The sequence below is a fragment of the Cupressus sempervirens genome, chromosome 1, assembly GCF_028749045.1.
Source record: "Cupressus sempervirens isolate cs-2001-9-10 chromosome 1, ASM2874904v1, whole genome shotgun sequence".
NCBI lineage: Eukaryota > Viridiplantae > Streptophyta > Pinopsida > Cupressales > Cupressaceae > Cupressus > Cupressus sempervirens.
In genome coordinates, this window is record NC_143118.1 from 53,834,979 (window position 1) to 53,858,011 (window position 23,033).

Consider the following 23,033-nt stretch of genomic DNA (forward strand, 5'->3'; position numbering starts at 1 on the left):
CTCGGAGTGCAGAAGGAGCACGAGCGTGGAGTGACCTCTTCGTTCGAGATATACTTCCGGAACGGACAGCTACGGTTGACAAACCCTCTTCTTCACCAAACAGCGCGGAAGTCCAAAATTGTGCGGGTGTTGAAAACAACGCGAAAGCAGAAAACTGCGCGGGTGTTGAAAACAGCGCGGAAGCAGAAAACAGCGAAGGTGTTGAAAACAGCGCGGAAGCAGAAAACAGTGCGGGTGTCCAGAACAGCGCGGGTGTACAGAACAGCGCGGGTGTCCAGAATAGTGCGGGTGTTCAGAACAACGCGGGTGCTCAAAACAGCGCAGGAGTGCAAAACAGTGCAGGTACACAACAAAACCCTCGACATACAGTAATAATGGCAGGTCTGAAGGAAAAATTGCCTAAATTTGATGGTGATGAAGCAGCTGATCCCATTCGACATTGTAAAACATGTGAAACGATCTGGAGGGCGAATGGCATAACAGATACAAACGAATGGATCCGACAATTTTCCGCAACCCTACGGGGTGTTGCCATTGATTGGTTTACTGATGCTGATCCACAGAAATTGAATAGTTGGGATAACATTAAGGAGTTCATCGCAGAATTTCAACTTTTGCGTGATGACAATGAAATTGTCGCAAAGATATTCAATACCAAGCAAAAGAAGAATGAAACTGTACGGGTCTTTGCCAGGAGGTTAAAGGACTTAATCAGTAAGATGGAGAATAAGCCAGCTGACGGGTTACAGAAATGATGGTTCATTGAAGGCCTTCACCCGAAGCTGCGGAAGAAGATGAAGATCGTGCCACCATTGACATACATTGAAGCTTACAACCGAGCAATGAACCTCGAAAGTGACCAGAAGACAAAGAAGAAGAAGACCAGCTCGTCGGATTCAGATGACGATGAGCCTTCAGGAGAAGATAGCAGCGACGATGACGAGGGAAGCAGCAAGAAAGTCCGTGCTCTCCAGAAGGACATGATGCGGATGATGAAAGAATTCAAAAACATGAACAAGGAAACTAAGGGCAATGACCTATGGTGCACCGAATGTAAGAAAGAAGGCCATACGAAGGGATCCTGCCCGAAAGATCAATTTTGTGAAATCTGTCAGATCCTGGGACACTCGGTAAAGGAGTGCCCTTTCAATTTAAAAACAAGGACACCGCAGCAAGTGTTCCTGTCACAGGAGGCATCCCCGTCAGGAGGGAAGGGGAACACCAGTGCGGAAGGTGCCACATCAGGCGGATATAGAAATAACCGGCGCGGTCCAAACAACAACAACATCAATAACAACAATGGTGGCAACAACAACAATGGGGGAAGAAGTCGAATTCAGTACGATGCGAATGGTCGGCCAATTGTTCAATGCTGCGCATGCAATCTGTGGGGTCACTTCGCCCGAGAGTGCACAACGACCAACCCACCAAAGTTGCTGTGCCGATGGTGTGGACCTGGAGATCATGATGATACTAAGTGTCTGAAGTCCGGCGTAAACTTGATTACCGTAGGAACAGACGACGAAGAAGTTTTGGCAATCACTTGGAAACAAGCGAAGCTATACCCTGACCCAACGGAAGAAAAGAAGAGACTGGAGGAAGCAAGGGCAGAGATCCAGAAAGTAACACGGGCAGAAACAACACACCTGAAGGACATACCGAGTACCTCCGTTAGGAACTGTGCAGAACAAAACATTGTCCGGCAAATATTGAAAGCTGAGATACTCGTTAGAATAAATGATCTGTTGCTCACGATGCCTCAACTCCGTATGGCCCTCACAAATATAGTCCCAAGTGCTAAACAACCAGTAGAACAAGACAACAACAAACAGGGGGGTACAAGTGCAGAAGATCCGATGTTGTTAGCTCTTTCCTCTGGACGCTATCCGGCGGTTGTTGAAATGGGCATACTCGGGATTGTGCTAACAGACACAATCGTCGACGGAGGATCCGGTGTCAATGTACTACCAGAGGATACTTGGAAAAAATTGGGACGGCCGACATTATAGCCACCTACCTTCCAGTTGCTAACGGCCGATCAGCATGGAATCAAGCCATTGGGAATACTCACAGCACAACCAGTGACAATCGGAACACAACCATTCCTGTTGGACTTCGTTGTGATTCCTCTCAAGCGGAAGGGGTATGATGCTATTTTGGGTCGAGGGTGGCTGATACAAGCAAGAGCAAAGCACGATTGGAAGAAAAATACCTTATCACTCGAAAGCAAAGGCCGGACGTATGTCATTGATCTACACACTCAGATGGTCGGGGACGAAGCCCTCTCGTCAGATTCTGAGGGAGAAGAGGATGAAAAGGGGCAAATTATGGAATCGGATCAGGAGGGAGTTCTACGACTGGAAGGAGACGGCGATTTGGATTTAGTAAATGGTTTGTACCATTGGCAGATAGAGGATTATGAATTGTTTCCAACCTGCAACGTACTAACCATAGAAGAAAACAATACCGATGCATTTCCGAAGGAATTCACTGAAATAAAGGAAGGGGATGCGGCACTCGATCTAACCCCGGCACATCAGTTCACCAAAGTAGAACCCATCAAATATAATGAAGTCCCGTTGCAGACCATGAATTTGGGAGATGAAGCAGAACCACGAAACATACTGGTAGGGGACAATTGGGACCTAGTATTAAAGGTAGCAGCCTTCAAGATATTTTTAGAATATAAGGATGTCTTTGCATGGACGTACAAGGACCTGAAGGGCGTACCACCTGAATTATGTGTGCACCGCATTCCATTGATCGAAGGAGCAATACCTGTAAGGAAAAGGCCCTATAGAATGAACAGAAATTATGCGGCCCGAGTTACGGAAGAAATCAATCGAATGCTAGAAGCTGGAATTATTTTCAAGGTACAGACTAGTGAATGGGTATCCCCGATCGTGATCTCTCTGAAAAAGGACTCCATTCAAATCCGAATATGTGTTGATTTCTGATGCTTGAATGCAGTCACCATCAAGGATCCGTTCCCGATCCCATTCACGGATAGCATTCTCGAGGAGGTGGCGGGACATGAGATCTACTCATTTATGGATGGTTTTTCCGGCTACAATCAGATCTCAATCGCAGAAGAGGATAAACTGAAGATGACCTTTGTCGTGGAAGATGGGGTCTATGCTTATAATCGGATGCCGTTCGGCCTGTGCAATGCGCCTGCAACATTTCAGCGGATTATACTACACATCTTTGACAAGATGTCCGTCGGCAACTTCAAGGCATTTTTGGATGATTGGTCAGTATTCAGTACGGAGGACAAACACCTGGCGGCCTTAGGTGACTGTATGGAACGGTGCCGCCATGCACGTTTGGCCCTCAACCCGAAGAAATGCAGGTTTATGGTTCCACACGGAAGGTTGCTCGGATGCATAGTTTGCAAGGAAGGACTGAAGACAGATTCGGACAAAGTGCGAGTCATATTGGAGATGCAGCCGTCCACCAATGTGACAGAGGTAAAATCTTTCCTTGGTCATATAGGGTATTACAGGCGTTTTATCAAGAATTTTGCAAAGATAGCCTATCCGTTGGATAGGTTAACTTCCAAAACAGAATCGTTCCGATGGGACACTGCACAGGATGAAGCATTCGAAGAACTCAAGATACGTCTGGCTACAACACCTATTTTAGCATACCCTGATTGGCAGAAGGAGTTTCACGTCCATGTGGATGCATCAAACTATGCGATTGGAGCAACTCTCGCACAGACAAAAAGCCACTGGTTGGATCATCCGATCTACTTCGCCAACCGTTTGTTATCAAAAGCTGAATAAAATTATAGTACAACTGAACGGGAAGCATTGGGGATGGTCTATGCTGTGCAAAAATTTCGACATTACTTGTTGGCAACTCCATTTGTGTTCTATGTTGATCATCAGGCCCTGTTGTATATGATCAACAAACCAATCATCCAAGGAAGAATTAGCCGATGGTTACTCCTGTTACAGGAGTTTACTTTCAAGATTATCGTACGGCCAGGAAAGAAACATGTAAGCGCGGATCATTTATCACGTATTAAAATAGGAGAACCGGCCGATGGTGTAAATGATGACTTTCCTGATGCACAGCTGTTTCAGATTGCTGCACTACTAGAATGGTATACAAGCATTGGCGAATACTTGTCAACGTCACAGTTTCCAAATACCATGCCACCGAATGAAAAACGAAAGTTGGTGATACGGAGTGGAACATTCCAACTGATTAATGGATTGTTTTATAAAATGGGACCCGATCAGATCCTGCGGCGTTGTATCCTGAAGGAAGAAATTCCACGGGTACTGAAGGAAGCACATGAAGGACCGGCAGGAGGACACATGGGGCCGGACACAACTACACGAAAAATACTTCTAGCAGGGTTATGGTGGCCAACAGTATACAATGACGCCAGGGAATGGGTTGTTGCATGCGATACATGTCAGCGAGCTGGAAAACCCTTGAAAAGAGATTTCATGCCTCTAAATCCTTCTCATGCTCAGGAGCTTTTTGAACGATGGGGGTTGGATTTCATAGGACCCCTGAAGACGAGCCGAACCAAAAGATGTCGATACATTGTGGTTGCTACGGAGTATTTGACTAAATGGGTGGAGGCGCGTGCACTACCGGACAACTCAGCGGTAAGTACAGCGCAGTTTATTTACGAGCAAATTATTACTAGGTACGACATTCCCTTACAATTAACAAGCGATAGAGGAGGCCATTTTGTCAACCATGTAATCCGACTGCTCAGCACGGAATTCAAGATTTACCATTCGCTGTCAAGTCCGTACTACCCAAGGGCAAACAGACAGGCCGAAGCTACCAACAAAATCCTGGTATCAATTATATACAAATCCTGCGCCGTTGAAGGGGAGGATTGGGAAGAGAAATTACCTTCTGCTCTGTGGGCTTACCGCACGGCATACAAAGTCACAACGGGACACACGCCATTGCAACTGATGTATGGACAGGAGGCCGTAGTACCAGCGGAATTTATGATACCAAGCTTGCGGATAGCACTAGAAAACAAGTTGGGCGACATGGAAAGCTTAAGAGAACGGTTGTATAAACTAAACAAGTTAGAGGAGAAGCGATTATTAGCACAGTGGGCAACTGAAGTAACACAGAATAGGCGGAAGGCATGGCACGATAAGCACCTGAAGCTGAACAGGTTCCAGCCCGGCCAGTGGGTATTAAAGTACGATGGTCAGAATGAGATCAAACCGGGTAAGTTCAAGGTTAAGTGGGTCGGGCCGTACCAAATTCGGGAAGTAGGGGACAACGGAGCAATCAAATTATGGACTTTGGATGGACATGAAGTGCCGTAGGCGGTGAATGGGTCGAAGTTGAAGATATATCACGACCGGAAGACTTCTGCATCAGGAAATAGCCTTCGGGAGACCCCTCCGTCACTGCAGACTGACGGTAACGGCAGTCGAAGGGAAAACTGACTGTTGTTTTAAAAAAAAAAAAAAAAAAGAAGAGCAAAAAGTAAGCATCGTACGGTTTCTTGGAGGCACCGTACGGTTCTTTCCAAGCCGTACGGATTTCCTTAAAGTAAAGTACGGTTTATAGTAATGCACTGTACGGTTCTTTCCAACCATACAGATTTCCTTAAGGTAAAGTACGGTTTTTAGAGGATGCACCGTACGGATTTCTTTAAGTGGAGTACGGTTCCATAAAGCATTGTATGGGTTCGTGGTAATTGCCGTACGGGTTTTATATTTGAAGGGGCATTACAGTACGGGTTGTTTAAAAACTGTAAGGATTCCATGGCTGTGGTACGGTTTTTTGTTCTAGAAGGTACGGCTTCCATAGTTGCTGCATGAATTGCTTTTGACCAGGTTTCAGGCAGTATGGATTCCATCAGGAATGCATTTCTATGGTGTACGGATTTCAAGAAGAGGGGAACTGAACGCAATGTACGGATTTTCTTAGAGCCTTGAGCAATACAGATTTGAATAGGCGATGTACGGATTTTGGAACAATAATGCAACATACTGTATGGATTCTGCGGGCAATGAATGCAACCACCGTACGGATTTGAGGAGGGAAATTATGGTATGGACTTGAGGTCTTTTTAAAAAAAAAAAAAGGTACGGCTTTGTTATGTATTTTCTGCATTGGATAGATTTTTCAACCACCGTACGGATTTGAGAGGGAAATTATGGTACGGATTTGAGGTCTTTATAATAAAAAGGTACGGCTTTGTTAGATCAAGAGTGGTCATTTACCATACATATTTTTGAAAGAACTCTTCACCGTACGGACTTGGAAGAATTCTGCACTGGATTTGGCAGACCATTAGAAAAAGATAAAAATAATTAATGGAGTCTACAGGTAAACGGCAATGGAAAAAACAATTAGCACAGTCCAAACTTGTGGAAGGCAGAAGCATGGCAGGTACAGGTAATTTGAATGAAGGCTTGAGCAGTGGCAAGGAGAAGCACAAGACCATAGCACCTGCAACAGCTGAAGTCACATCACAGAGTATACAATTTGAGGGATTAAATGGAATGGATTGCCGGAAATGGTGGCATGAAACCCCTGATGACCATCCAGTCAAAGCAAGCATCAGAAGAGCACAGGTTGAATGGGCCATTCAGATGCCGGTTTTTTGCATTAGAGAGTATGAAGGGTATCTGCGTACCATGATTGAAACATATGGCAGAGCCTCTCGCAGAAGCACATTTCAGTATCTGGGACGGAACTTAGTGGTATCATTCAAAGCAGCAGATTTCACACGGGTTTTTGGCATTCCAGGGCAAGAAGATTCAGCCGAAGAAAATTCCAAAGGATGGAAAACTATTTTTAGTCAAATTAGTGTGTGGAGATTTGACTGAAGCCGAACAGGCAGCATTAGCCGAGACATCAAAGGGGAGGGGTTTAAAGAAAACCGACATTCCGGAAGGGCCATGGCGGTGTCTGATGGACTTAGTCAAAAGCAGGCTCACAGGATCCTCTAGGGCATCGGATATCACATTTCCGCAGGTGTCCATGATGAACGACATAATGACTGGCAAAGTGTATGATTGGGCGTCTGTGCTGGCTGAACGGATGCATGAATTCATGACTCTCTAGCACAAGACTTTCTATATGCCTCATTACGCCATTGGTCTATTCTTGGATGCTGTAGCACGGGTGATTCCAACAGAGGAGATTGAGGCACAGCCTGGACCATTGGCTCCAGGAGAACCTCCTATCATGCAATGGAAGCACTTGGACACAATCTCTGGGCAGAAGGGTTCAGCAGGTCAAAAGAGGCCCCGATTGGACGTGGCAGATGATACTGATAGCGGCCGACAGGAGACATTTTCTGAGCAGGATAGTGTGGAGGAAGAAGAAGGCGAGGGCGAGGATAATGAGGCGGTTCAGATTGTCACGGCTACCCCCTTGCTATTTCCGCGTACTACGGTTCCTATGACTTCCGAGTTGTTACCCCGAGGCTTACACATGGCTCACATTCCAGGATTTGGGCAGACTCGGCAACCGATATTGATGACTGGAGGATCCCACCAGGCAGTCACACTAGCCGCACCATGGCAACATGGGGTACGACCTTCTCCTGTCCGGCCGGAGGTAGGATTTACGGTCGGCTTTGCTTACTTGGCCACACCCATTGATCGAGAGACTTCTGCAGCTCCTGAAGCACTTCCGGTAGCAGCACCCGTGGAGTCTGCCATAAGTCAGCCAACAACAGTGGTTACAGCAGCACAGTCAGCGGAAGCTCAGGCACTTCCAGTAGACAATGTACTAGACGAAGGAGTACAAGAGTGTACGGACCCAGCGCAACCGGAGGTCATGGATAGAGCCAGTGTTTTTCTAAGGTAGCAGTTCTGACTCGTCCCTGACAAGCGTGGCCCGTCCATTCAGTCCCCCAGCTATTCAGGAGTAGCACCTGCACCAGAGCCTCAGTCTCAGGAGGAGGGAATGCCACATGCCGTGAGTGCGTCGATAGCAGAGGAGGCGGCACCGGATGTGGGCATGGCTCCCGCTGATGAGGAGGACAATAGTGATCCCGAATGGTCAGTCGAGGACTTTGCCAAGGAGGATTACGGGTCAGATGAGGACAGGTGTAGGGACTACCTCAGGACTATGAAGTCTGCATTAAAGAAAGGGCATAATGTGGCGATTCAGGCTCTCACTCGGCGAAGGGAGTGGCATTTGATTCGTGCATATATTCGTGGGATTTGTCCTAAGCGATTTCAGACTTGCTTTGTTGATAGAGGGTGGCTGGCAGTTGAGACACCAGAAATGTTGGCAGATTGGGCCGCTGAGCCGGAGTTGGGACCGAGTGACACTCCAATGATGAAGTTGGCACATGAGATCGTGGGACTGTACAAAGAAGTTTACTATGCGCGGCAGCGCGTGGAGGCGGATAGGGCAGCAGACAGTATTGCAGCTCAGAGATCTCTAGCAGTTGAAAAAGAGGCAACAAAAAAGATAGCCATTGATTTGGCCGACAAGCAGGCAGCATGGGCAGCAGAACGGGAAAAACTCTTGAAGGATATGGCAGCAGTGGTACAGGAGAAGTACGCAGCTATCCGGGATAAAGATGCAGCAGAGCATGAGTTACAGTTGGCCAGGAGACAAGCTATGGATGCTGCACTTCTACTGAAGGAGGCCGTAGAAGTTAATTCACAGATTCAGATAGATCTGCGCATTCGGACTGATCAGGTGTATGAGTTGCGTCGTCATCAGCACCCTTCTGGGAACCCTCCTTCTCTCTAGTTTTTCTTTCTTCTTGATTGTGGGTTGTCTCCTAATTTTGCTAGTCGTCAGGGGACGACTTTTCTTTTTGGGGGAGATAATGTCGTCGGTAGAAATTGTGCATCGGCCGACGGGTCCCTTCGGTAGAAGTATTGTTATGTAGCCGACGGGTAAAACAGTTTGTAACGGGTATAATGTACTTGGCTGACGGATACCTTCGGGAAGGTTTGTCGGAAAGTATTTATAACCCCTTAGGGAAGCATTGTAAGGATATCATATCTATCTATGGAAGCATAATGTACTGTTGGCATATGCGAATAATAATAATAGTTCTGCTATTGCTGTTCGGTGTTCGTATCGAATTCTTGTGTACGTTGCTTAATTAATCCATACGGTAAACAACCTCCAAATGCCCAAATGAATTACTAAATATTGTCAATCGAACCTCCTCTTGGAAAACATTGCTTTCAAAGTTATGGTTCCCAGCTCACAAAAACACTGGCAATAAATATGCAGCTTCAGAATTAATAACGTCCTTCACAATCAAAATTTGCAAATGCCAGATAGATTTTGATCACCACAATTGAAGACATTCACACCCAATCTCTCCTTAGCCACAAGAATACAGTAGGGAGACTCAAAAATTGTATACAACAGCACAATTCACAAGAACTTCTTAGACTTAACACTTATACTTCAGCAAGGGCACATAATTCAGAATTTAGGAAAAGCCACAAAGGCAACAAAAGAAAATGTATTTTCAAGTGTGCTTTTCCCAACGAAATGAGCTCCCATTTATAATCTTTCGTTGGCCAAAGTTTCCTAAAAAACTCCACTCCAAAAATTGTGGAAGTTTTTCAAAAGAATTCAACACTTGAAACTTTCCAACATACTTTTTAGAAATATCTCTAAATGTCATTATTATAATAATATAAATATTATTATAATAATGCAACTTAATAATTATTGAATAAATAAGAGCTCATGCAATTATTAACCTTATTTACTGCAGTGATGACCAACTGCCAAAGCCACCCACTGCATTGCCAAAAATAGCAATTGCCAAAAAATAGACTTACTAAAAATAGTAAGTTCACAACTGGGACCCCCAAAACACCTTGTCAGCTCACGAGGGTCGCTATGATGAGCTAACTCCATCAACTGCATAGACTCGCCAAAAAATGGGGACATTACACAATCAAGTACCACATTGGTGCCTTAAGAAGTATACTGAGTATTCAAAGGAGGGAGAAAATTGATGGAAGTTGTATTTATGAATAAAAGAAAGTTTGACTAAAATCATTGCATACAAAATTGGAGAAAAGTGCGTAGTTGGACAAATTAAGAAATAGGAAGAGTTGCCACGTGAGAAACTAATTACTCTTGGTTGTACAGATAAGGAATGCTGCAAATAGAAACTTTTATCTAAGAAATATAGAGAGGACTACACAAAAGGAAGTGTAATCTATTTTTGAAGGGGCAATTGCATTAGAAATCGGGGAAATTATTAAAGATGATATGTACAAAATAAAAGGAAGAACCCTTAAGCAAAGGAGTACCATTAAGATCTACGTGGTATATGGATTAAATGTTATTTGTGAGGGAATATATATTATGTTAGAGAGCATCCCGTACCTAATTTTAAAAGAGAGAAATCTGAAACATATTTTGTTCACAACATATAACATTCTAAGTGGAGTTAGAAAATTAAGAGTGGTTCCCAAGTGGCGACATTGGAAGGGTCGCAGAGGTGAACAATCTGGAGGGCATTACCCATTGACTCGTGAGACAAGTACTTTTGTTATCTTCATTACTATTATTTAGTTTTGTAGTTACCTTAGATTATGGTATGTGGCATATATATATGGAAAATTAAATATATGCATATATGTTCAGAATCATATATTTAAATTAGGTAGTGTCTATATTATATTGGAATAACAATATCATTAAGTACAATTATTTTTGTATTTCAACATGTACTATAACAACTATTTGCCTTGATCTTTTCCGAGAATGTTCTTGTAGGAAAAGGAGGATTAATATCAGATTCAGAGGGAGTCTTAACACTTCTTCAAAGGCAAAAGAGCTCAGAAGATTGATGTTCAGAGGGAGTTTGATACATCTGTCTAAAAGAGTGGATAGAGGATATGTTTCAGTTGATTTTGACGACCTTGATGAGATCAGAATTAGAGGGAGTTTTGACTTCATGTAAACTTTTGGTATCATGTGTGTGACTGTATGATTTAATGGGCCTACCCCTTGTGTGCATCATGAGGAAGTGACAACTTCTAAATGATCATCACTTGTATTTGCAGAAGTTATGGAAATGTGACGATCTTACAATTACTTAATTTTCTATTATGATGGATATCTTACGATGTCTATGCAGATCATGATAGATTATACTCTGCATGGTAGATGTTTATATGGTAAGCATTATGAGAATGCGTGTGCACATATCTTATAAACATTTTTTGAGTACATGGTGAATGTTATGCAAATTGATGTTTTGGAGGGCCATTACACAGAGTACTTGGTGAATATCATGCGACTTGATGTTCTGGAAGGGCATTTCTCACAGTACTTGGTGAATATCTTGCATCTCAACATTCTTGAAGGCCATTGCTCAAAGAGTATTAGGTGAATATCATTGATATTTTGGGAGACCAATACTCATGATATCAGATGTGATATGAAACCTTTTTGAGTATTTGGTGTATATCATTGATATTCTGGGAGACCGATACTCATGATATTAGATGTGATATCAAAACTTTTTGAGTACTTGGTGAATATCAAATGCCAATATTTAGGGAGACCAATACTCATGATATCAGATGTGATATCAAATCTTATTGAGTAATTGGTGAATATCATGTCTTGATATTTTGGAAGACCAATACTCATGTGTGATATCAAAATGTTAAATATCTTATGATCAAAGATATCTTTACAATTGTGTCAGTCTTAATATTATCAATGGCGTAATATCTATGTGTTTATCCTCCCTAGCTAAGAGGGAGTGTTAATATTTGGTAGCTTCAATTGGATGAACTCAGGAGACTAAATTGAAGTTATATATATATATATATATATTTGTGTGTGTAGTTAATTAATCAATTGTTATATTATTAATTAAAATGAATAGACATGTCCCTTGAAGTGACATGTCTCTCTATGTTTCATCCTCAATATAAAAAGAGAGATCACTGCCCTTGGAAAACACATATTTTGCAGCGATCCAAAACTAAAAGTTCTTTCCAAGACTAACAGCTCTTTGTCGCATTTAAATTTCAATAGTCACACTGCTCCCATTGCTGCTCGTTTTTTTGTTTGTTAAGAATTTAAAGCAGAACTGCAAATGCAAACATAGGACAAAAACAACCTCCCTCTATATTTGAAACTAAAAAGCAACCAAAAAAATGCAAAGGAATTTGAACAAATGAATTAGTGATGGTAAACTGACCTCATATGATGTGACTTGATACTGTATTTCTTTGTTCCCATTGTTGTTCTCGTCTTACTGCTGTTCCTTCTCTTTCTCGTCTTCACAAATTGGAAAATCTCTAACAGTGTCGAAATAAGTTTGTTTTCTAGTTGTTAGTTGTTTGGGGGTTGTTTCAAGTTTAAATTAGTTTAAATGGGTGAGAGGGTCCTTATAAGCGCACCCATCCCTCCCTCAGTTTTCCTCAAAATTGTTTTTTTAAGCCCTTCTAAAGTCCCTGACCATGGTATAGGTGTCCTTTACCCTTTGGAAAATTTCTCGTCTAGGGGACATTTTCTACAGTTCGCAAAAAAAAATGGACAAGGTGGGGATGTTCTCCACATCCTTGAAACGTCCCCTACAGGGGATGAAGTCATTTTGGGCAGGGGATGCGTCTTTGGGGAGCATAGTCTTCTTCATGCATTCCCATATTCTCTTACAATAGGTTATGGGGATATATTAAAGGGATCCATCCCTTAAAATGGTAACATATAAACAAGAAACAACTACGAAACAACATAACTTGTCCATAACCAGAGAAAAGAACAAATTAACATGTAATACCTAGCTAAATGCATTCCCATACTTTTGTTTGGACTTTGCACTTCCAGTTCCTTGGAAGTATAATTTTATCTTACATGTTAGGCAATTGTTTCATGTGTGCTTCAACAATGAATTGAGTCATTTCTATCCATTGTTGGGATTTAGTGCCAGTCTTCAGTTTTATTAGTTTTCCGATCTCAACAATTGTAATATCCCATACTAGGATATTGTCTCAAATCTGATTTGGGTTTTCAATTTTGGATGTTTGACATTTTGTCAAACATGTTGCATGCAAGATCTATTAACACTATAAGACCCCTCTCCAGGCGGATTCTTGTCGGTACAAATTTTCTGCCTTGTTTGTGTTTGTTTTGGTGAATTAATGGTATATTTGCTATGTTTGATATGGAAATATAATGCAACATACAAAAAATATTCAAATAAAAAAATTCCAACTTAAAACTGAAATTGCATTAAACATACACAATTTTTATATCAGCTTAGATACTTAGTATTTTCACAAAGTATCGGCAACCCAACTCATAAAATATCTCCTATTATCAAAAACAACAACACCCAAAAACATCTCGTACTTACAATGAATGAACTCACAAGTAATCAAAGTCCCGCAATGAGGTGTAGACTAACCTTGCACTATTGTTTGCAATAAACAAACACCAAAAGGTATGTACACTTGTTTCACCATGTATTTAAAAAAAAACAAAAATTTTCATCATCTAATCTATCCAACTATAAACTTCAACTTCAGCAAATCTAACCAAGAGAGAAATGCAACATGTTACAAGCTAGGGTGGTTGTTGCACCAAAAGATCGACCTGTCAATGCCTGATACAACCACTAGACTTATAGAACATGGGAGGCAGTTAAACAATGTCACGAATCTCAAAGGGGAATGTTGGTGGTTAGTCCAATAATCCCCCCACCCCCTTAGTCTTACCTGAGGAGATTCAAACCTATGACCAAGCTCTGATACCACTTGTAACAAGCTAGGGTTGTCGTTGCACCAAAAGATCGACCTGTCAATGCTCAATACAATTGCTAGACTTATAGAACACAGGAGACGGTTAAGCCATGTCATGAATCTTGAAGGGGAGCGTTGGTAGTTAGTCCAACACAAAAACCCATGTAACACTCGAAAAAGTTCACAAGTATTCACCATGTAAAGAGAATAATGAAATATGGAATAAACTTGATAGTATATTGGCAATAATTTCTTCAATAAATCTCCCTTTACAAATGAGAGGATCAAGTCTTATAAGGAGTTTAATTACAATAAAGTGCCAAGATTGATTTAAAATTAATGGCCCAAATTAATCCAAAAATCCCTAATTAGGATTTCCCAAACTATTAGTAACAAGTGTTAAACATTGCCCAATCAAAATAAAGCACCTATCTAGGAACCAATAAGAAAATTCAATGCCACATGGGCTTACAATAAATCTTCCTTTAGAAGATTATTTCCTGTTACTTTTTCTCTTATGGAAAATTCAATGAATCTAGACATAATTGCATCAAGCTCTTCCATTGGGACGCTTGGCATATTCTAGACCTTCCATTCAGCAACATCCAACTCAATTGTACATGTGGCATAAGTTTGCTCCCAATCAGATGCATTGTCTTGACAAGTGGCCAGGAAGGTTTTGAATGGTGCAACACCTTTCAATTGTTTCCTCTTGATGATCTTGGCCCTTTGTTGTCACAAAATCCCTTATAATGACATTATCATCATCTTCCAACTAATTGGGTACTTGAACTTGTTGCCATTGTATTTTCTAATCACATGCACATTCAATCTTGTAAACATCCTCTTCGTTACCTCGAGATTATCAGTTGCATTTGCCCATGTGACTTATGTTTGAACTTGTTTCCATAAGCTCTCCAAATTTGCCTATTTGGATCAAACTTTCTTCTTGCTTCATAGGATCCCAATGCTTAGTATTTGAATTCTTTCTCCCTTGCCTCCACGACTTGAAGAGGTGGACAAATTTTGGTCACAAATTGTATCACCACCTCCCTCATTGCAATTTCGTTGGGTGGTTTGGAAGTTTCTTTGGGCAACATGTACTTCCCAACAGTCTAATGTATGTGAACTTATGAAATTGGATGTACCACAAAGTTACAAACCATATTCTTGATAATCTTCTCAACTTCATTGGATAGCTCTTATGAGTAGCTTATTATAGTGTTCTCAAAATGCGCATAGAAAATGTATCATTGAATATCTTGAAATGCCTGTTGTTGCGGAGGTGCAGGTATGGATAGGATTAATGCTCTAGGAGTTGCCCTCTTTTTGTTCCAACTTGACCCAAATACATCAATCCCAAATATTTAAATATCATTGTTAGCTTCCATACCATATATGAACCCATTTAGAATGTCTTTGTCATTCTAGCATTCTTAGTTGAAGATCAAAATTGTCACTGATAATCTTGGCCCATTTAAAACCTCATTGCCCTGGTGGATATCTTGTCCATGAAATAGAACATCCAAGGTTTAAAGTTGAGGGTTCCCCATTACTCTACTCAACATGACGATGAGATCACCATAGTCATCATGAAAATCTAATTTGGATAGCTTCGACAACTTGGTGTGATGCTTTCTTGGTTCAAGTAGCCAATGATTGGTAATTATAGTGGTGCAAGCATTATGTTTGTCATCGCAGTGCTTTTTGTCTTGCTCCTTTATAATGTAAATATCCATTTTGTGGTGTGGGGTGTTGATTTGTGAGTGACACCAACAACTTCTTCTGTGGCCCATAATGGATTGTTCTTGTTCGAGGATTATAATGCTTCTTATGAACTTTGGGCATTGCATAATTGGTGGCAAGGCTGCTGCTTGAACTATTCCATTCTTCACCATTCACCTTGCCAACCTTGATGGATTGCCTCTAAACATTCGATCTCTAACTTTCACTGTGTTGGCCAGTCCAAGGTTTGTGTCACCAATCTTCTTCCATTTTGATATGAATCTAGACTTTGGTACCATCTTCTTTGTATCATTCTTAAAGTGAGCTTTCCCAACCTTCTTTGAATTTCCAATCCTAGGCTCTGACATCTTCTCCCTACAAGACAACAGTGCTTGTTAGAAACACGGTTTTCACATTATCTCATAAACCAAACTCTCAAAAGTAAGAAGTGAAATCTGTAAAACTGAAGTCATCCAAGTTAAACAACCTTAATGAGTTTCTTCCTAAATATACATAAAGGCATTGAACTTTTGATCTTTAAATCTGATTCCATTTATTGACATCTTAGACAAAATGGGAAATTCAATTAAATCATTTGATCACAAAATTCCATCAAGCTCACTGTCTTCACAAGAATATGCATCTATAGCCCGTTATAAAAATCCCAACCAGTTATAGTTCAAACAAAGACCAAATTTTCTCATTAATCAGCTATTTGACATTTCGTCAAACACTTGGCAAGCAAACTCTCAACCTCTGTAATGAGCTTAATGTGACTCTAGCTTAAAATGTTGAATGATATGATCATCTTTTGCAATTTTGGGGCTTAATGATTTTTTTGAATACATGAATATAGGAGAATGAGATGAATGCTAAAACTTAAATGGACAAAACATGTAATATGCCATTATCAGAATGTGAAAAGTATGCAATTCTTATTCAAATCACAGCTACAATACGAATAAGTGTCATCTGGATTTCATGAACCTGAAAATGTTACTGCAGTGAGCAAATTGCAGCCAAGATGGTCTCGTTCAGGCTTCCACTTGAATGCAGCCCCTGGAATGTGCAAGGGAATCCTAAACTCTGAAATGCTGCCCGCTGTGATGGTCACTACCTTGTACGCCACATAACCTGAGTCACTTAACACCACAGATCACACTGAATGCAAGCACCCAGAGCTTGCAGACCCAAGTCATGCCAATTGCCTAGGTTTAATAGACGCCCAACAACAACAACTCTCAATGCCAACCGATCAGTATTTTAGGTGTCCAGGGAAGTGGTTAAACAATCACTAATTTGCAAATAAATTCTGACACCAATGTGCAAAGAATTAAGAAATAGCAGCAAATTTGCAGACTTAAGTTGCCCAAGAGATAGTGATATGAAACGCCTAGTTGTGCAAAAAACCAACGCCCAAAGACCATAAATATAAGATGTCTGAAATTCACTTTCAGCAGACAAGTCTTCCTAGCAACATCCAATACAGTAAGGAAGACTCCAGTTCCATTAATAGGTATTTGTTCCTCAGCCACAGTTCATACAGTAAGAGGAAACAATAATGACTCTCAAAACTTAATTCCAATCTCCCATACACAGAAAAACACAGATAGGAAAGATTTAACAAAACCCAAATCAAATCACTATACGCAGCAGTGATTTGAATTACCTCTCAGCTTCAAATCCTTATACCTCAGCAAGGGAGAATAACTCAGAACTTAGGAAAAAGCCACAACGGCACAAAAAGCAAATATATTTTCAAGCCTCCTTTTCCCCATGAAATGAGCTCTCATTTATAATCTTTCATTGGCCCAACGTTTCCTAAAAACCTCCACTTCAGAAATTGTGGAAGTTTCCCAAAAGAACTCAACACTAGAAACTTTCTAACACACTTTTTAGAAATATCACTTAATGTCATTATTATAATAATATCAACATTATTATAATAATGCAACTTAATAATAAATAAGAGCTCATGCAATTATTAACTTAATTTACCGCAGGTGATGACATATTGCCGAAGCCACCCACTGCACTGCCAAAATTAGCAATTGCCAAAAATAGATCTACTAAAAATAGTAAATCTATAGCTAGGACCCCCCAAAACATCCTGTCAGCTCATGAGGGTTGCTATGATGAGCTAATTCCATCAACTGTGTAGACTTGCCTAAAATGGGGACATTACAGTCCTCCCTCCGCAGGATTGCTTGTCCTCAAGCAATCCAGCATCATATAAAAACCTCCACCAGGATCGCATAAGAAGCAAGTGATGTCCCTGTCCTCACTGAACCAACACAATGCCAATACCGTCAACAGAACCAATAACATGGCCTGCAATATAACATTGAACACTTGTACCCAAGTGTCACCTGTAGTCAGATCCATAGAAGGTCCTAGTATGTCCTCTACGCTAATCCAATCATTTCGCCAATCATCGGACTTAGGTACAAACAATCTCTACACAACATACAAATCCTGTACAAATCTAAAGTAGTATGGACTCCCCATAAAATATGCCTCACTGCAAACCTCACCAGAATCTCGATCATCTCTAGTAACCCCTGCAAAAGATGAAGCCACAGGAGAACTAGGTGCAGGATGTGGTTCTCTGTTGCTCTCCACAAATGCACTCACGTCCATTGTACCCACATCCTCATAAAAAATGACACACATAGAAACACCACCAACTGCCACTATAGGATATTGAATTGTATCTGTAGATGGTGTAAATTGAGCCCAGCTCCACTTAGGTGAGTGACCATTGTTAACCTCAAAATCAATAACATGCGTACTACCAACAACACACACCTGAACATCTAAGGTACTACTGCTAAGTGCCTCACTAAATGGCTCATTTATCACACGAGTAGCTGTAGATATATCATCGCACACACTTACCTCCATTACCACTGCATCCCTAGGCGAAGAAGTGCGCCCCCTATGCGTATAATATCTACCTGGAATGAATCTTCTGTCACCATCCATAATGCCGGTAACCAAATCACGAAATCAATCTGAAAATTTTCAAAGTCAGCACCGATAATAACTAAGCCCAATTCCTGTAGGCTGGCAGGAAACTGCTCTGATACCACTGTAAAAACCTTAACCGGTTATAGTTCAAACAAAGACCAATTTTTCTCATTAATCAGCTATTCAACATTTCGCCAAACACTTGGCAAGCAAACTCTCAACTTCTGTAATGAGCTTAACGTGACTTTAGCTTAAAATGTTGAATGATATGATCATCTTTTGCAATTTTGGGGCTTAATGATTTTTTTGAGTACATGAACATATGAGAATGAAATGAATGCTAAAACTTAAATGGACAAAACATGTAATATGCCATTATCAAAATGTGAACAATATGCAATTCTTATTCAAATCACAGCTACAATATGAATAAGTGTCATTTGGATTTCATGAACCTGAAAATGTTACTTCAGTGAGCAAATTGCAGCCAAGATGGTCTCGTTCAGGCTTCCACGTGAATGCAGCTCTTGGAATGTGCAAGGGAATCCTAAACTCTGAAATGCTGCCCATTGTGATGGTCACTGCCCGCTGTGATGGTCACTACCTTGTATGCCACAGAACCTGAGTCATTTAACACCAGAGATCACACTGAATGCAAGCGCCCAGATTTTGCAAACCCAAATAGTGCCAATTGCCTAGGTTTAACAGATGCCCAACAACAACAACTCTCAATGCCAACCGATCAGTATTTTAGGTGTCCAGGGAAGTGTTTAAACAATCACTAATTTGCAAATAAATTCCGACACCAATGTGCAAAGAATTCAGTGTCCAGAATCAGATGGAAATAGCAGCAAATTTGCAGACTTAAGTCACCCAAGAGATAGTGATATGAAACACTCAGTTGTGCAAAAGACCAATGCCCAATGACCATAAACATAAGATGTCTGAAATTCACTTTCAGCAGACAACTCTTCCCAGCAACATCCAATACAATAAGGAAGACTCCTATTCCATCAATAGATATTCGTTCCTTAGCCACAGTTCATACAGTAAGAGGAAACAATAATGACTTTCAAAACTTAATTCCAATCTCCCACACACAGAAAAACATAGATAGGAAAAATTTAACAAAACCCAAATCAAATCACTATACCGCAGCAGTGATTTGAATTACCTCTCAGCTTCAAACCCTTATACCTCAGCAAGGGCGAGTAACTCAGAACTCAGGAAAAAGCCACAACGCCACAAAAAACAAATATATTTTCAAGCCTCCTTTTCCCCATGAAATGAGCTCTCATTTATTATCTTTCGTTGGCCCAAAGTTTCCTAAAAACCTCCACTTCAGAAATTGTGGAAGTTTCCCAAAAGAACTCAACACTAGAAACTTTCCAACGCACTTTTTAGAAATATCACTTAATGTCATTATTATAATAATATCAACTTAGCATCATGATCGAATTGTTTTCTCTAGTAGAGCTGGTGGAAATCATGGGTAGCTCAGACAAGCTTTTCCAAAGCCAGGTTGGATTCCAACTCACCCTTGGACAATCCTTTTGAAGGTGAGGTTGGAATCCTTCCTCTCCTTGGACAAGATCTAAGTCTCCTTCATTTGAACTCTCATGTCTTTCTCCTTAAAAACTTCCTTTCTTAACATTGGATCCTTCGTTTTGGCACTCAAAATCCTATTCATGCTTGGAAATTGATCGTTTTGACTGAGTGTTCAGTTCAAGATCTGAGATTAATCCATAAATTTTCCCTTTTGAAGGTCTGGTCTTAGTGATTTTAGTGGGGAAATCAATCTCTTTACAAGGTTAGATAAGATTTTTTTGCTTGAGAACGTTCACGGTTAAGTTGGGAGGCAATGTGGAGCCAAAATAAAGTCTCCATTTGAGGGGGTGAATTTGAAGTTGTTTGGACATGCTTGTTCATGAGGAGATTGGATTCCAACCTCCCCTTGAACGACCTTGTCCAAGGTGAGGTCGGAATCTGACCTCTCCATGGACAGGTTCCAAGTCGCCTTCCTTTGGATCTTCACTTCTAAAATGACTTCACTTTGCTTCGGGTTTCTTTGTTTGAACTCCAATACCTTTTCACGATCAAAGTGTAATGATTTCACTTCAAATTTCAAGACTTGATCATGAATTTCCTTATTCATACAAGATTTGATCTTCACATATGCATTGAAAATTTGATCTTCAATCCACTTGAATCAGATTTCTTTTGGGCAAGGAGTCTTGATTTATACCTAGAAATCTTCATTTTTCAATGCTAATTTTAATTTTGATAGAATTTTTTAAAATTGAAGAAAATAATCTATAATTTTGCATGTAAGGAGTTATTTCTTTGTTTCTTTCGGTCACTAATAACTTAATTATTTTCAGATAATAATATATGGGAATAGCGCTATCAAAACCGGTCTAGGGGAGTGATAGTAACTCCCTTGCTATAACCGGAGAGAAGTGAAGAGGACAATATAGCTTTTGCTGGAATACAAAGCCTTTCCTCACTGACTATCACTGGGGTAGCGGTTCCTTTATTAAATAGATTGGGAGAGACACAACCTTCTGCCGGATGACCCCTATGAATTGATGAATATATGATACAAAAGGGATAAAGAACTTTGGCGAATGGGGGTCAGCAGGGGAAGAAAGGGATGGATGCTTAGTTTTTGGAATGTTTAGGATCCTAATGATACAAGTTGTTAATACATCTCTAATAGACTTTGATGACCAATAATGCATTAGATGGAGGGAATGATGAAAAGATCGAAAAGTCACTGATCGTAGGAACCACACTTCTTGGCTTGGAATTTTTACCCCTTTGTTCAAAGTGGGAGCTGCTAGGGTCTGATGGCTGCAGTATATTTACCAGCTATCCCCCTTAAGGTGGCTTGGCATAGGTCTTTAGCGTAAGTAAGCGGCTTCTGTGGCCCCTACCCCTACTATTTTCAGGTAAGGGTGGGCAGGAATCATAGTTCCCTTGCCCCTACTATTCTATGGGAGGCTATGGTCCTACTATTATAAGGAGACCACCCACCACTCTAGTGGACCCGATAAGCAATTGTAGGAATAGAAAAGGAACCACTAGGTTGAGTTAATACTGCCCCGGGCGATCCTACTTTGGCCGGCAAATGCTAGGCTAGATCTGAAAGGAGTAATATAATAAAGGGCATTGCATGCAGAGGTAGATTACTATTCGCCCTGTCTCCTCCCACCCACGAAAATCCTTCAAGGCAAAGGGGCAGATTTTTGGAAGTCCTTGGACAAGCATGCCCAAGGTGAGGTTGGATTCCGACCTCTCCCCGGACAGCTATCCAAGTTGTCCAAAATCATGGTTCTAAAATGTTCGCTTATGCACCTTGACAAATTCACTCTCCTTTTCACACTTCTTTTCATCATCTCTTCAAAAGACTTCAGAACTCCCGTTTTCGTGTTCAATCTTTTGCTTGTGGTTGCATCTTGCCTTGCATTTTCACCTTGATTCCAATCTCCGCTTTCCACTTAGACTCTTGGTTTCTACTCTCTGTTAGTGATTAGATCTCAAAGTTTGGTCAATTTCACTCCATCATCTCAAACCCAACTTTTCTAGGACTTGACCAAATGTTGGATTTCTCAGTCACAACTCCACTCCTTTCAGCTTGCTTGACTCTCAATTTGATAAACTTTGCTCAAACTCATCTCACTAACCTGGAGACTACCAAAACTTCCACCAAACTAAAGCAAACTAAAACACCTACACAATGGGGTGATGGTGTGAAGACCTCACAACAGTAGCGACTGTTGTTGGTCTTATATTTTCTTTGATAGTTTGTTAGGAGAAAAAGTAGAGGTCTGCAATGAATGATTCAAGGATTGGGATTGAATCTTGTTGACTGCAACAGCTTTTGTTATCTTATTATCTCCATTTCAACATGGTAGTACATGTGATTTTCTTTACAATTTTGGAAAAGTATGCATATGAAGCAGTTATGAATGATTTAGGGACAGGATAGACAATTAATTGATTATTTGTCATTGTGAAATTCTGTTTCTTTTGTTGACTGAATACAATTTTACGAGCTATTTTCTGGGATTTTGCAGCATATGGTGTTGTTGCAGAGGAATCAGTCGGACGGCAAGTACCCATGGCTTTCCTTGAGCGTATCAAAGAAGACTTTAAGAAGAGATACAGTGGTGGAAGAGCAGAAATAGCTATTGCTAATAGCCTTAACAAGGAGTTTGGGTATAGTTTGTTCAGAATGATTTGATCATAATGTATTCAAATTGAAGAAATGATGCTAAAAGAATTATCCTGTATACTATTCAGTCTCACATTGTTTTGATCAATATTTCAGACCTAGATTGAAAGATCAGATGGACTATTGTGTGGAGCATCCAGAAGAGATAACCAAGATTTCTAGAGTGAAAGCTCAGGTTGCAGAGGTTAAAGGTGTCATGATGGAAAACATTGAGAAGGTAAAATTTTGCTTTCGTCTTGGCTGAGTTTTTTTCTATTTATTTTGAGGGATGCACCCGTTATGTTGTGAAATTGCTTCTCAAACATATATCTATGCCTGAATTTCATTTTGTTTGAAGGATTTTATTAGCTGTGCAATGAATTGTGGATCATACCTTGTTAAAATTAGTT

At 40.7% G+C, this 23,033-nt stretch overlaps 1 protein-coding gene across 1 annotated transcript in view; it reads left to right on the forward strand.

The window, feature by feature from the left end:
- The window catches only part of LOC149576134 (vesicle-associated membrane protein 721-like), a 109,559-nt gene that overhangs the window by 61,366 nt on the left and 25,160 nt on the right, over positions 1-23,033 (forward strand). The window contains exons 2-3 of the mRNA XM_089816436.1: positions 22,487-22,628; positions 22,741-22,861. Coding sequence (XP_089672562.1) covers positions 22,487-22,628; positions 22,741-22,861 — 263 coding nt within the window. The remainder of the gene's footprint in view (positions 1-22,486; positions 22,629-22,740; positions 22,862-23,033) is intronic.